This window comes from Syngnathoides biaculeatus, chromosome 19 (assembly GCF_019802595.1).
Source record: "Syngnathoides biaculeatus isolate LvHL_M chromosome 19, ASM1980259v1, whole genome shotgun sequence".
Taxonomy (NCBI): domain Eukaryota; kingdom Metazoa; phylum Chordata; class Actinopteri; order Syngnathiformes; family Syngnathidae; genus Syngnathoides; species Syngnathoides biaculeatus.
In genome coordinates, this window is record NC_084658.1 from 10,911,620 (window position 1) to 10,925,306 (window position 13,687).

At 44.7% G+C, this 13,687-nt stretch overlaps 1 protein-coding gene across 3 annotated transcripts in view; it reads left to right on the top strand.

Annotated features, from left to right (window-relative positions):
- The window catches only part of LOC133492624 (E3 ubiquitin-protein ligase HECW1), a 36,827-nt gene that overhangs the window by 17,968 nt on the left and 5,172 nt on the right, over positions 1 to 13,687 (top strand). The window contains exons 10-29 of one of the 3 annotated variants that reach the window (XM_061805091.1): positions 894 to 1,789; positions 1,987 to 2,563; positions 5,409 to 5,507; positions 6,186 to 6,339; positions 6,488 to 6,597; positions 6,727 to 6,833; positions 7,018 to 7,203; positions 7,314 to 7,448; positions 7,793 to 7,907; positions 8,012 to 8,108; positions 8,651 to 8,734; positions 8,865 to 8,971; positions 9,572 to 9,686; positions 9,791 to 9,904; positions 10,079 to 10,231; positions 11,667 to 11,765; positions 11,907 to 12,036; positions 12,897 to 13,043; positions 13,118 to 13,247; positions 13,322 to 13,520. In XM_061805091.1, the coding sequence (XP_061661075.1) occupies positions 894 to 1,789; positions 1,987 to 2,563; positions 5,409 to 5,507; positions 6,186 to 6,339; positions 6,488 to 6,597; positions 6,727 to 6,833; positions 7,018 to 7,203; positions 7,314 to 7,448; positions 7,793 to 7,907; positions 8,012 to 8,108; positions 8,651 to 8,734; positions 8,865 to 8,971; positions 9,572 to 9,686; positions 9,791 to 9,904; positions 10,079 to 10,231; positions 11,667 to 11,765; positions 11,907 to 12,036; positions 12,897 to 13,043; positions 13,118 to 13,247; positions 13,322 to 13,520 (3,754 nt within the window). The remainder of the gene's footprint in view (positions 1 to 893; positions 1,790 to 1,986; positions 2,564 to 5,408; positions 5,508 to 6,185; positions 6,340 to 6,487; positions 6,598 to 6,726; positions 6,834 to 7,017; positions 7,204 to 7,313; positions 7,449 to 7,792; positions 7,908 to 8,011; positions 8,109 to 8,650; positions 8,735 to 8,864; positions 8,972 to 9,571; positions 9,687 to 9,790; positions 9,905 to 10,078; positions 10,232 to 11,666; positions 11,766 to 11,906; positions 12,037 to 12,896; positions 13,044 to 13,117; positions 13,248 to 13,321; positions 13,521 to 13,687) is intronic. The other 2 variants (XM_061805092.1, XM_061805093.1) reach the window with 2 other exon arrangements.

Sequence of the window (13,687 nt, forward strand, 5' to 3'; positions counted from 1 at the left end):
TGGAAGGATAAAGGTGAACGGTGATGATGACAAAAGGGATTCTTATTCTCACTGTAATTGTGGACTCTTTAAACAATGATTTGAATGAAGTACAAACAATCGGTTTGCCATAAACATTTTTGCATTCCGGTCAGCCCCTTTATGGCAAACACAGCGAAAGCATTTCTGCCAGTCGCTTACGCCAGCCAAATGTTTTGTCGTCAAATCTGTTCTTGTGAACTCAGATCTGCTTTGTACTGCATTGGCAGGGAACCTAATGAAGTTCACTTTATAGAGTTGCATCAGCCATGTTAGTGAGAAACGATGTTTACATGCAGTATGATGTGAATTGAGAAATGGAGGTGAAAGACTGATACAGTCTTTGCAGGGATCTCATGCCGCTGTCAATGGTCTATGTGTTTGTCTTCTACTTGTTGCCACGATTGAGGGATGAGAAAATATTTTATGTGGACTGAAAGTGAGAGAGAGAGACTTTCAACACGGTGTGAAATGTCAGTGTCACAGAACTTTTCGAGTGTTTCCTCATCTTCGCTCAGCGCCAACATCTGTTTGTTGCTCTTTTGTTTACTCGTTCCAGGCAACGTCAAACCGGCGTTCGCTGTGAAAGCAAATAGAAATAATCCATGTCAAAGCAAAAACATGAATCTGAAAAGTGGAGGGTTTTCCTGGCTGGAAAAAAAATAAATCTGAACAAATATTTCTGATTAAACAAGTATAGTGAGGAAATGATTGCCTTAAAACAAATTCGTTTTGTATGTTGACGTTCTTAGGCCAGTTTCACTAAGGGTCAGTGTTGTTGCATAGAAAAATTTTAATAAATATTTGCATTATTTGAGTCAGAAAGTGCTTGTTTTGCTTATAACATTCCTTGTATAACTTCTTTCACTTCTCAGATGACGAAGAGGTTTCGCTGGTCATTGAATCAGCCTGCCCGGAAGGAGGAATCAACGCAGATGCCAACAACGGCGTCGATGCTCCCGATGATGACACATTAAGCGTGGGACAGGATATGCCCGACCTCCCTTTGGATGCCCCTCCTGACCCCGACGCCCCGGCGCCTCCAGCCTCGGTACCCGAGCAGACCCAAACCAGCGAGACGCCGTCTGCAGAGGAAGAACAAGTCGCTGTGGAAGATGAGAGCACGGTGAGGGAGGAACCGCCCGCAACTGAGCCTCAGGTAACGAGTGAAGACGGAGAACCGGATCACAACACCGTGACAACGCTAGTCGAGGGAGAATTAGAGGAAGGGCGGCAGGGGGAAGAAGAAGCAGATCGAGAAGAGAATGTACAACAAACTGAGGAGGGAATAACAGCAGACATTGACAAGAAGGACCAACCAGATGTGCCAACTGGCAATACTTTAGAGGGAAGTCCAAACAATGATACATCCCAAGTATCACCCACCGCAACATCTGGAGTACCACCGGGAGGGGAAAGCAGCAACGGTCCTTGCGCCTGCCTCTTCTCAAACAACTCCCAAGATCCTCCCCGGCGCAAAACCCGCCCTTGCTCCCTGCCGGTGTCGGAGCTGGAGAACGTGATTGCCTCGGCTTGCGGCGAGCCGGAGACGCCCCGGTCCCACTACATCCGCATTCACCACCTCCTCCACAGCCTCCCGTCGGCGCAGCGCCGAGCGCCGAGCCAGGAGGAGGAGGAGGACATCGAAGAGTGCGAGAACATGAGCACAACTCAGGACAACACGGCCACGTCACCAACACTTAAGAACTGCAAAGACAGAGAAGACGAGGGCCAGGAAGATGAGGATGAGATAACGCAGTCCCCTTCTCAGGTAGGACTCGCTGGAACCATGGGAATGGTTTTTATTATATCACTTACTATATAATACCGACTGTAGCCTATTATTGAGCTCTGAATTGATTTCCTTAGTTGACCACGGAAATATCTCAAATCTTCTTTCCCCACTGCATTGCTTTATGTTTTCAAATTGACATTTGCACTTGTCCATTTTGCAAAATGTATTTTCAGGTCCCAGAGTGTCCCGGTCCGTGCTGCTGTCGCTCCCTCCCACGCAGCCTCTCCATTGAACGTCTCTCCGAACTCAACCAGCTCCTAGAAGGTGATAAGGGAAGTGGAGTGCACGCAGCTGTCAGAAGGATTTCTCTCTCGTACCTTGAAAGCGAGGAGGGGGATTCCAGTAATGGAGTCGGGAAAAGAAATGCAGGGAGCGGCCACCGGGCCCGGGGTGAAAATGAGTGCGAGTTCTGCGACACTTCCTGCTACAGCACCTCCTGCTACAGCACGTCATGTTACAGCACGTCATGCTACAGCAACTCGGGCCACGAGGGCAGGGGCCGCTTCTGCAGCCACACCCGCCTCTCCTCCGTGGACAGTAACCGGCTCTCCGGAAGTACCGTGTTCTCCTCGCAGGACGAAGAGGAGGATGAGAGCACCTTTGAGTCAGGACCGGATGTAAACAATTGTCCTGAGGGCCAGGAAGTGGTCGGCGCAGGTGGAGAGGGGAGGACTGGGAGATGGAAGGAAGCCAGGAAAGAGGAGAATGGAGAATCGGCCAGGGTAGAGTCTGGGAGCACCAACAGCACCGGTAAGCGATTAAAAATTTTTTTATAGAACTTTCCATAATGTTGAACTGTGTAAATAAAAGGCCCCGAAGACGTACAGTGAAGAAAATAAGTATTTGAACACCCTGCTATAGTGCAAGATCTCCCACTTAGAAATCATGGAGGAGTCTGAAATTTTCATCGTAGGTGTATGTCCACTGTGAGAGAGATAATCCCAAAAAAAAAAAAACCACAAAAAAAAACAAAAAATGAAACCACAATGTATGATTTATTTGTGTGAAACAGCTGCAAATAATTTGAATAGCTGAGAAAAACAATGTTAATATTTTTTACAGTAGCCTTTGTTTGCAATGACAGAGGTCAAACATTTCCTGTGGTTGTTCAACGGGTTTGCACACACTGCAGGAGGGATTTTGGCCCACTCCTCCACACAGATCTCTAGATCAGACAGGTTTTTGGGCTGTCGCTGGGAAACACGGAGTTTCAGCTCCCTCTAAAGATTTTCCACTGGGCTTAGGTCTAGAGACTGGCTAGGCCACGCTAGAACCTTGATAAGCTTCTTACGGAGCCACTGCTTGGTTTTCCTGGCTGTGTGCTTCGGGTCATTGTCATGTTGAAAGACCCAGACATGACCCATATTCAATGCTCAGATTGAGGTAAAGAGGTTGTAAAGAGATGCTTCTACCCCCATGCTTCACAGTAGGGATGGTGTTCTTGGAATGGAACTCATCATTCGTCTAGGTATAGGTCTCCTCGATGTTATATGAGTCATTCTCACGCAAACCTTAAAATACAACATGACCCCCGCCCCCACGTGCCTTGTCTAATCTGTCAGTCATGGTTAAAATGACACCTGAGATAAACTGAATTAGCATAGTTATTAGCATTACAGATATAGAAATGGGTCAAGCGCATTTCTGAACATGACGTGTGAGTGATGGAGGTAAAATATTTTTTAATCAGGAGTGACAGATACCTGCGGCCCCTTGACACGTTTGCACGAGTGTCAATCATGCAGCTTGCGTTGCATGTCCCGCTGTGTAATCATCTTTTGATACTTGCTCTCGTTATTTCGTTGCCATGACGACCCCTGCATGCCTACTTTAGTGTTTCCTAACCATTGTGGAGCCAAGACACACATTGTACATTTGGGAGTGGGGTTCACCTCACACAACCCAATAGAAATCTAGCAAAAGGTGGATACACAGAATACTGATGTACATTTGTTGAGTATGAGATATTTTTTTGGTGTGAGAGATGTTTTTAGTTGAGTGAGAAATGTTGAGTGTTTTCTTTATGAGTATGGCAGGTCTATTTTTGTTCATTAAGACTTTTTTGTGTATGCATGTGTGCGTGAGTGAGGTAAATTTAAACAAATAGCAATCATTATGAATCTACACGGCCATGCAAAAGACAGCAAAGTGTAAGATAATGTATGCATTATGCTTGCCATAAAGACGTGACGAAAGTCAGCGTACGGTATAAAAATTGGGCCCAAAAAAAAAAAATTCCTTTTCAAACTGTATGGCCATCTTGCTGTGGGAAAAGTAGGTCACATGCATACAGCACTCAACAAAGCATCAACTCTGCCAGGATCCCCTCCAGGTTGCTTCTTTTCCCTGCTGTTCCCATTAAAATACCTCAACACGTGCCAAAACTGTGTGTTTCTATTTTCATTATATATTCCTTTTTTTTTTTTAATCATTGTTACACATGGACAGTATTGGCTGATGACTTTAATTAAAGCCAATTTTGGGCTGACTATTTGCTTTGGCATTTTCAGTCTTGAAACGTAAGCCATACCATTGCACTTTCCGGACTGTTTTTCCTCATTAGGGTGGCCGGTTTTCCCACCCGGCATTATGGTTTCCATTGGAAAGCTCCCAAATGATCCAACCCGGAGATTTTCACATTTCAGCAGCTTTTCGTGGCGTACCTGTCTCAGTAGTGTACTTGTGTAGGTTGGTCAGCTCGGCAGATCACTGATTGGTAAAGTGGTGGGAAGTTATTCCCATTTTGCAGTGGAACAGATAAATAGAAAGAAAAGAAAATACTGGTGGTTTTTGTTCGCATTTAATTGCTTGTCAGCATCTTGTATTTTTTTTTTTAATTACTGTAACTGGGAAGTTACACGCTGGTATAATATCACTTATTTAAATAAAACTCATCTGTAAAACAGAAATTTGCCATATCATTCCCGTAGGAGGCCCGAGAAAATTATTTTGGTAGGTAACCTTTTCTTCTACAAAAGAGTGGAGACCAACTTATTTGACCAGTTTTGACAAAACCCTTTTTTTTTTTACCGTTTCTACTTTTGCAGTTATAATTTGGTACCGATTAAAAGCAGGGAGTGCTATGCAGTGTTCTGTTCTTCAGCGACTGAAAGAAGGTGGTATTTTAAGCGCTAAATATTATTTTAGTTGGTACTTTGTGTACAATGTTTGAGAACTACTGGTTTAGAAAATTCGGCTACAAGGAATGAAAAAACAGTGCCTATATATTGTCCCTGGCCGACCTCCCTTAACATGTTTTTGAGCATTTTTGTCCCCCTGTATTCTCATGATTTTTAAGTCCCTTCGCAGCAAAATCCTACTGTTGTTTGTGTTCTTTGTGCACTGCGTGGCGTACAGTTGAAAGAACAACCTGGGGCTGTCCCACCGTTTGGTTGATAACTTTCCCTTTGCGGAGGAATCCTTCTTCATTGGACTGTATTCTCTATTCGCATTCCGTTCTTTGCATGCTGACCACTTGCTTCGACTTCATTCTAACGAGCAGCCCCCAACCCTTCACACACAAAGTGCATTTTAATTACGAGAGCCCCGCCTCCTCCCCTCCATGGTGTAACGTGTTCCGAACTGTCTCCTGTAGGCTCAGGCTTCTCACCTCCCGTTGGCCATCCTCCAGTTCTTCTTCCCAGCCTTGACTTAAACCATTTTCCTGCTGCCACTGACCAAGTCTTACCTCCAAGTAAGCCCCAACCCACCTTACTATGGAGTCACATGCCAACAGCTTGGTTCGCACCCCCGTGTGTGTGTGTACGTGTATTTGTGTTCTAACAGGTCACTCCTTTTTTGTTTGCTGCCATTACCTCCTCCTCCCCATCCGACCATCGTCACTGGTTAGGATTTAAATGTACGGTGAACCCCCGTTTTATCTTGGGGATTACATTCCAGGCCTACCAGGGATTTGGAATAGCTGAACTGAAACTTATTAAAACCAATTTTTTTCAAGTAGTAGTTCTCAATCGGTCACTGCCAAAAATTGGCAGACTATATCGTGTAACGTCATTTTGAGGAAACAAAAGCTTCTTCACTTTCCCGAAATGAGAGGTAGAAGTGGTGAATACTGAGTGTTCACTCTAAATTTTAACACCATAATATTCATGCAAGACATATACTCTAATTTTGTCTAACAGAAGTCAACTAGCTCAGTGCTAGCATATAATGTGAAATGCCATTGAAGAGCTATAGGAAATTAGCATCGAGGTTGCATTAATTATAACTCATCAAACAATTGCTACTTTAACTCACAAGGAGCAGCACAATATTTCACTTGGTCCAGAAATATGTAATCTGTATATATTTTGATTGGTTAAGTAGAGTCAAATGTCATCTCGATCTAATAATTTTGTCTCCCACGGCTCAGACTGGGAAGCTCGTATAGACAGCCACGGAAGAGTGTTCTACGTTGACCACGTCAACCGCACAACGACCTGGCAGAGGCCGAGTCACGGTGGCAAGTGTAACCACGGGATTCCCCGATCAGGATCCAGTCAACAGATGGAACAGCTCAACAGGAGGTCAGACGAATTCTACAAATAGCGGGTTAAAGTGACTTGGAGTCGAATTACCACAGCAATTTAGATCAAGGCTGAGAATCGCAACTGGACTGTTGTGGATTTGGAAAGTTAATGTTAACCATTTCATCTGTCATTCTTATTTCGCCAGGTACCAGAGCATCCAGAGAACCATGGCCACCGAAGAGGAAGGTGGTAACCAGCGCTTAGAGCGAACTCCCAGCGTCGAGTCAGACTCGGACGCTCCCCCAACAGCGACAGGTCCCAAGTGTCATCTCTCGCATTTTAACACGTGGCACTTGTTCTTATTCTTGAGGTTTCCTGCGAACTGGTGTGCGGAAGGTGACAATGTTGCGTTTACTAAATCCTCTTTCTCTTGGTGTCCACCAGGTCCTGCATCACCTGTCAATCAGCAGAAGATCAGCCAGCTTCTTCAATCACCCGCTGTCAAGTTCATTACACATCCCGAATTCTTCACTATGTTGCATAGTAACTATGTGAGTTTTATGCTATTACTGAGGCTAGACTTCAATGACCTCAAAGTACCTTCCTGGGTCCAATATTGACCTTTTTCCCTTAGCCAAAAGCAGCCATTTTATAAACTTTCCCCACTTCGTTCACTTCATTTCGGTACTTCCTCTTATTCAAACTGTGGGTTCCATTTTCTTGGCGCCTTCGCAGTCAGCCTACCGGATATTCACCAGCAGCAGCTGCGTCAAACACATGATCCTGAAGGTGCGCCGTGATGCCAAAAACTTTGAGCGCTACCAACACAACCGGGACCTAGTGGTGTTCCTCAACAAGTTTGTAGACACTCAGCTGGAGTTGCCACGGGGCTGGGAGATCAAGACTGACCCACAGGGCAAGGTAGGACACGAGACATTATCTTATAATTTATCCATCACAAACGTCGTCTTCCTTAAATCTGGTTTGGGGTACGACATTAGTTTTAAGTTTATTACCGTCTTGTCTTCCAGTCTTTCTTCGTGGATCACAACAGTCGAGCTACAACTTTCATTGACCCCCGAATCCCTCTTCAGAATGGGCGGCTACCGGGCCACCTCGCCCACAGACAACACTTGCAGAGACTACGCAGCTACAGCGCAGGAGAGGTACACACAAACACACTCCTGAAACCTCACAGACTCCCCTAAACCAATTTCAACCACACCCACAACTGAAACACCCACTACAGAGTTGTTTGTAATCGTCGAAATAGTACATTATACCATGAAATATGAGCAAATAACTGTCCTGTTCATGTATGCATCTTTGCAGCTCATTTATGATTTTTTTTTTTTTAATGTAGAATTTATTTTCTTGATCCAGCAACAGTATTCAGGTCAACTAGAGGCTTAAGTACCACCAGAAAGGCTGTGTAATCTCAGCAAAATTGATGGCGTTCAATCTCATACTGAAAGGTTTATTCTTCTGTTTTGTTGTTGTTGTTTTGCAGGCTTCAGATGTGTCGAGGAGTCGGGGGGCTTCGCTCATGGCCAGACCTGCAAACAGCCTGGTTGCTGCCATACGAAGCCAGCATCATGCTGACCCGCAACAGTCCACTGCCCCATGTAATATTCTTTGCCATAACATCACTTACTCAATTTGGGTTTTTTTTTTTTTCCGAGAGCAATTTTTTAACAAAACCTATCTTTGTCCTTCCCTTTTTTTGTAGCGTACAACGACAAGATTGTGGCTTTCCTTCGGCAACCAAACATTTTTGACATGTTGCAAGAGCGGCAACCAAACCTGAACAAAAACTATGCACTCAGGTACGTTTAGATAGTACGTTCACGGATTCAAATATTTTTGTGTGCATGCGAGAGCTTCTTCTTTTCCTTTCAGCTTCACCCATTACGGGTTGCCACAGCGTGTCATCTTTGCAATAAAAGTAAGAGCAATAAAAGTAAAATAAAATAAAAATAGAGCAATAAAAAGTATTGCTTTGCCACCATTTTTCAGCATTTTGATGCAAGGAATTTTGTTGAAATCAGTTGAGGAGTTTCATGTCATCAAACGTAGTGCTTGCGTGGCGTCTTTCTGCCACGGAATTACGTTGCATGTGAGTTGAGGAGCTTCATTGAGAGCAAAATTGACTTTTATCACAATCTTGTGGCATCTGTGGACCATTCAAAATCTTTTTAAGGGGTGTCAGTTGGGCGCAGATTTTCGATATTCATGACAAGACATGGAATGGGATGATTTTGCCATCCTGTCTTTGTGATATATGTATTCAATCGTTGACGTACAAAGTTCTACATTGCATTTTTCTTTCATTTGCGAATTGCGGCTTGTGTCTTTATCTGCATTGTAGGGAAAAGATCCATTACGTCCGCTCTGAAGGTACGCAGGGTGTTGAGAAGCTGTCATGTGACGCTGACCTGGTCATCCTGTTAAGGTATCCAGTCCCACTGTATTATAAACCCATATTTAATTTGCATTTGCTGTGATACAACAACAATAAAAAATAATAGAAATAGAATGAGAAATGCTACAAGTAACATACTATCCTGTTTATTTGTTTGCAGTTTATTCGAAGAGGAGATTATGTCGTACATTCCGCCTCACCCCATCCATCCCGGCTTTAGTTTCTCCCCACGCTGTTCCCCTGGCAGCTCGCCGCAGAATTCCCCTGGTAGGTGGCTTCGTGGACAAAACACTTTTTGCTGCTCGATTACGACCCTAATGAGCCGTGTGGGAAATGGATGGATGGAATATTTCATATTTCCCGGCATTTTCTTTTTGGCACGTACCCACCACCTGCTTATCTGGCTGTGTCGGACCCCCGCGATAGCTACGCACCTGCGAGTGAAACGTACATGGGCTCCGCGCCGTTATGGAAAAATTCCCTTGCGTGTGGATGATGTGACGCAGTCAACACCCACAGAGCCCAGAACTGTGATTATTACTGTTTGGCAGAACTTGCTGTGCGGAGTTACGGAGCGCTAATGTGATCTAAATGTGATCTAAATTAGCTCCAGTAGACCTCGGGGGCTGCTGTGATTGCTCCGGTACTGGGTGGGGTGTACACGATAGTAGCGGGAGGCTCTATAAAAGGAAAGTAGGTCACAGCGGGGATCTCTGTACTCATAATAGCTGTTGTATTGGTAATAGTGCTACTCAATATTCAACTCTTTGGAACTTTAGGTATAACTGTACTGGACTGTAATGATTTACTTGCTTTTCATCCCAGTTGATGATGAGTCATCTCTCTGCATTTCCGGTCTTTGCGTAGGCTTGCAGAGAGCCAGGGCGCCGGCTCCTTACCGGAGAGACTTTGAAGCCAAGCTCCGAAACTTCTACAGAAAATTAGAAGCGAAGGGATATGGCCAGGGACCAGGCAAGATTAAGTAAGCGGGGTTGCAAATGTTGTAGTATGGGACCCACGTTTAGACCGTGATTACTCTTCACCATAACTTGTGGTCTACATCTATGATGACTATTATTATTGCAGACTGCTGGTCAGGCGAGAACACCTGCTGGAGGGCACCTTCAACCAGGTGATGGCATATTCCCGCAAAGAGCTGCAGAGGAACAAACTCTACGTCACCTTCTTGGGGGAGGAGGGGTAAGACACGCATGGGCATAGACGCATATATTCTTAGAAAGGTGTGGTACATTGATTTCTGAAGTATGGGCAAACATCAGCTGTTCAGGATAGACGGGGTTTTTTTTTGGACAGCATTTGGAATTTCAAATCGGAGCACTCAAAAGGTTTCCTTGCTCCGTTTTCTCTTTTCAGGTTAGATTACAGCGGGCCCTCCAGAGAGTTTTTCTTCCTATTGTCGCAGGAGTTGTTCAATCCATACTACGGCCTCTTTGAATACTCCGCCAATGACACCTACACTGTTCAAATCAGCCCCATGTCGGCGTTTGTTGAGAATCATCTGGAATGGCAAGTTGGTTGATCGACACAACACACACACACCTGGAAGTATTTTTTCCTGTACTGTATTTGTAATGGTTTTAGAATTTTTCCTGACCAAAAGTAGGGTAATAGTTTTCTGATTTCAGTTTAAAGGTCAAGTGTCATGAAATTGATGATTTTTAGTATGTTATTAATGAAAAAAACGGCATGTATTTTGGCATATATGGCTTTTTGTAACTCCCGTCATGAAAATCCTCCCGAGGGATTTGTTTTCAACAAGAAGCATGAAGTGACGGTGGAGGCCGTAGCGCGGTCAAGCGGACTCGTTTGTTTCTGTTAGTTTTACCTGCGGGGAGATAGCTTGTTGTTCCTTCGTGTTAGCCAAAATGCCGGCTCGCTGCATTGCTGGATATTGCTCGAACATTCGGGAGGATGGATTCGCTCTTCATACTTCTCTAAAAGATCCGGTTTGTCGTGAAAAATGGATTGCACAGGTGCAAAGGACAAGAGCTTCGTGGGTTCCAAATGACAGGTAGGTGTGTATGCAGCTACTAAAAAAACAATAGTTGGGGGGGGGACTACGTAATCCGTCTCTCATAACGTAACAGAAGATTCGCGTACGTATGACAGGGGTGCTAAATATGTCCATGTGTGCATCGAACGGCTTCTGCGTCGTGCCTCGCGGAGGAGCACGGCTTTGGCCAGGCTGGCTCATACATACTGTCTGGGAGTCTGTTGTTAGTTAGAAGTCATCCGCATATCATCAAAATATGGCTCGAAGCAATAGGGTAAAAATGCCCCGAACACTTCACTCGATTGTGAGATGTTCTCTTTTTTTGAAAACAGCTTCCGTGTCTGAAGGGGGGTGTCCTACAGTCGGGGCCATTGCGTGTTTTCAATGGCGAATGTCCGGGGTGACATCATGGGCAGTCGATGCAGCCAATATGGCGACCACTTGGATGTCGAATGACACTTCCGCAACTTTGTGCATGGATGACGCGCTCTCCGCTCATGTTTATTTTTTCGTACGGACATTGAAGTGAATAATGTTAGATGTATTTTTCGTTTCCCTATCTATTTTACAATGTTTATAGGGATGACACTTGACCTTTAATGGAGGGAAAGGTCATACATTCAACACCAAAAATAGTATTTTTGATACTTGATATAAGTTCCTCCTGTAGGTCAACAATGTTGGTCATCCTTGGCTGATGTCATAAAATGTGTTAAGACCTCAGTCAATCCTGGGGCTATGGAACTAAATTGAAGTGAGAGGAGCAGCTTCATTTTCATCAAAAAAAAAAAAAATGCTCTGTTACCATCTTGAGGCATATATAAACAAAATCATTTGAGATTTAGTCAAATTAGACCTGAAGTACCATATATTTCCCAAAGGCTCATCATAGTAACTTTATTTATTAGCACACTGACTCTCTGACAAATGTCCTCTGTGTGCGTCCAGGTTCCGTTTCAGTGGGCGCATACTCGGCCTGGCTCTGATTCATCAGTACCTCCTTGACGCTTTCTTCACCCGACCCTTCTACAAGGCGCTACTCAGGCTGTAAGCATGTACTTTCCGACGGGTTAAAGTACCAGTACAGCCGATTTCCCCGACTTAACCTTGACATACTGTTCGGGTTAAATGTGCATCCACGCTGAATTGGGCATCGCGGATAATGTCCGTGAACTTTGTATCTCACAGCCCAACAGACCTTTCTGATCTGGAGTATCTGGATGAGGAATTCCATCAGTCTCTGCAGTGGATGAAAGACAACGACATCACAGACATCCTGGACCTCACATTCACTGTCAATGAGGAGGTCTTTGGCCAGGTCTGTTGACAGTTTGTCTCGATTAGTGTGGTGGCTATTTTTTTTTTTTCGTCTTTCTATAAAATAAAGACAGGATGTTGAAAACAAAAGCAATTTAGTCAGTAATGATGCACTGTGTTGTGCCAAGGCTTTGGCAAGGGCGTCTAGAAATCCAGGAAGTAATTTATTACGCGCACAACACGATGATGTGATGTGTTCTGAAGCCTCGCTGGTCCGGGAAGTGGTTGAGTCTTGGAGGGCAAATCATCCTTTCAAATTTTTCCATTTTAGTGGTCATTTTGGAGCGGAAGCAAACATTGGCTGAATTATTCACTGTCACGAGCCATCGGTGCGGAGGAGGACCCAAATGCAGGACTCCGAGGCAAAGACATAATGTTTAGTGGGTTTTGGATCAGAAGCAGTGTCCGCACCCGGTGACCCGGTGTAAACTCAATGAACTGGCAAATGCCAGTGACGAAAACTCCAACGTAAATACATGGTCAATTAACATGCCGAACGCGCAACAGCTGTGACGAGTGCCAGAGGTGGCGCCGCCCAGTGCGGTGACCAGGCCACGCCCCTCCTGGCTGCGCTCCAGCCCCCCTGATGACACGATAGCAACAAGTGTCATTAATTAACATTTAAATTGTGATCGCGTGTAGCATAAGTTTGAAATCATGGACACTCTCCTGAAAGAGTGTTTATAATTGCATATGAATGCCATAAGATGACAGATACATAATATTAACTATGTTATATAGGCAACAGTATTCAGTAGTTCAATTAAAATGTGGCTCATCAATAGAATTAGCAAGAATCATGCACAAACTGATGACCTTTTGACATTTCCACAACATGCTACTGTTTAATCCTCTCACTAGGTGACCGAACGAGAGTTGAAATCTGGAGGTTCCAACCTGCAAGTAACCGAGAAGAACAAAAAGGATTACATTGAGCGAATGACAAAATGGCGGGTGGAAAGGGGAGTGGTGCAACAGACAGAGGCGCTGGTCAGAGGCTTCTATGAGGTAAAGGTCGATTTAGCGTTGTGATAATATGACTTGCAAAGTACTTCAAAGAACAGATGGAAAAACTCTTTTAGTGTTTTCTGTCAAAGGTGGTCGACTCCAGGCTGGTGTCAGTATTCGACGCACGTGAACTGGAGCTGGTTATCGCCGGTACTGTGGAGATTGACCTCGGTGACTGGAGGAGCAACACAGAGTATCGAGGAGGTGTGCGTGCTATTTTTTCCCCATTTCCTGTTCTTCCCAAAAATGATACATATCCATATTGTGCCGCCCATGAGGTTACCACGACGGCCACATCGTGATGAGGTGGTTCTGGGCTGCCGTGGAGCGTTTCAACAACGAGCAGCGCCTCCGCCTGCTCCAGTTTGTAACCGGGACGTCCAGCGTGCCGTACGAAGGCTTTGCGGCCCTCCGCGGATCCAACGGCTTGCGGCGCTTCTGCATTGAGAAGTGGGGCAAAGTTACCTCTCTGCCCAGGTGATGAACCCCAATCAAGTTATGATGCCTCCAAACAAAACTGGCTGTGTATGCAGTAAATGAAAGGAACAGCCTTTTCCAAAACTAAGCCTCCATTTTGACTATTTTTTGACCGATAGACCACTTCAGTTCTCCATGAAAGACCGTTTTAGTTGTTAAAAATTCAC